The sequence below is a fragment of the Haliaeetus leucocephalus genome, unplaced genomic scaffold, assembly GCF_000737465.1.
Source record: "Haliaeetus leucocephalus isolate CR32 unplaced genomic scaffold, Haliaeetus_leucocephalus-4.0 Scaffold556, whole genome shotgun sequence".
NCBI classification, from domain to species: Eukaryota; Metazoa; Chordata; class Aves; order Accipitriformes; family Accipitridae; genus Haliaeetus; species Haliaeetus leucocephalus.
This window is the reverse complement of record NW_010972992.1, coordinates 1,019,353-1,019,820: the sequence shown is the minus strand read 5'-3', so window position 1 is coordinate 1,019,820 and position 468 is coordinate 1,019,353. Positions and strand designations below refer to the sequence as shown.

The 468-nt window shown below is 80.6% G+C and overlaps 2 protein-coding genes across 7 annotated transcripts in view; one reads left to right on the top strand and one right to left on the bottom strand.

Moving 5' to 3' along the window:
- Positions 1-349, bottom strand: part of ZMYND12 (zinc finger, MYND-type containing 12) — a 12,693-nt gene extending 12,344 nt beyond the window's left edge. Inside the window, exon 1 of the mRNA XM_010577485.1 lies at positions 326-349. Within this exon, the coding sequence (XP_010575787.1) occupies positions 326-349 (24 nt within the window). The remainder of the gene's footprint in view (positions 1-325) is intronic.
- Positions 7-468, top strand: part of PPCS (phosphopantothenoylcysteine synthetase) — a 5,289-nt gene continuing 4,827 nt past the window's right edge. For 4 of the 6 annotated variants that reach the window (XM_010577178.1, XM_010577177.1, XM_010577179.1 and 1 more), the window contains exon 1: positions 7-417. The gene's annotated coding sequence lies outside the window, so the exon portion shown is untranslated. The remainder of the gene's footprint in view (positions 418-468) is intronic. The other 2 variants (XM_010577180.1, XM_010577181.1) reach the window with 2 other exon arrangements.

Below are 468 nucleotides of genomic sequence, written 5' to 3'. Positions count from 1 at the left end.
AGGCGGCGCGCGGGCGGCGCGTGGCGCTGGGGACGTCGGGGGGGACGCAGGTGCCGCTGGAGGCGCGCGCCGTCCGCTTCCTGGAGAACTTCAGCAGTGGGCGGCGCGGCGCCGCCTCGGCCGAGCGGCTGGTGGCGGCCGGTTACGGCGTCTGCTTCCTGCACCGGGCCCGCTCCGCCTTCCCCTGGGCGAGAGCCCTCCCGCCGCCCGGGCCCGCCCTGCTCGACGCCCTCCGCCTCACTCCCGGGCCGCCGCCCGGCGTGGCCGCCGACCCCGCCGCTCTCCCCGCCTTCCTTCCCGCCCTCCGCGACTACCGCCGCGCTACCGAGGCCGGGGCGCTGCTGGCCATCGAGTTCACCGGCCTGGCCGAGTACCTGGCGCTGCTGCGGGCCGCCGCCCGCGCCCTGGCGCCCTTCGGTACGGGGAGGGGACCGCCGGGGGATCCGTGAGGGGACGGGGCGGCCCCGG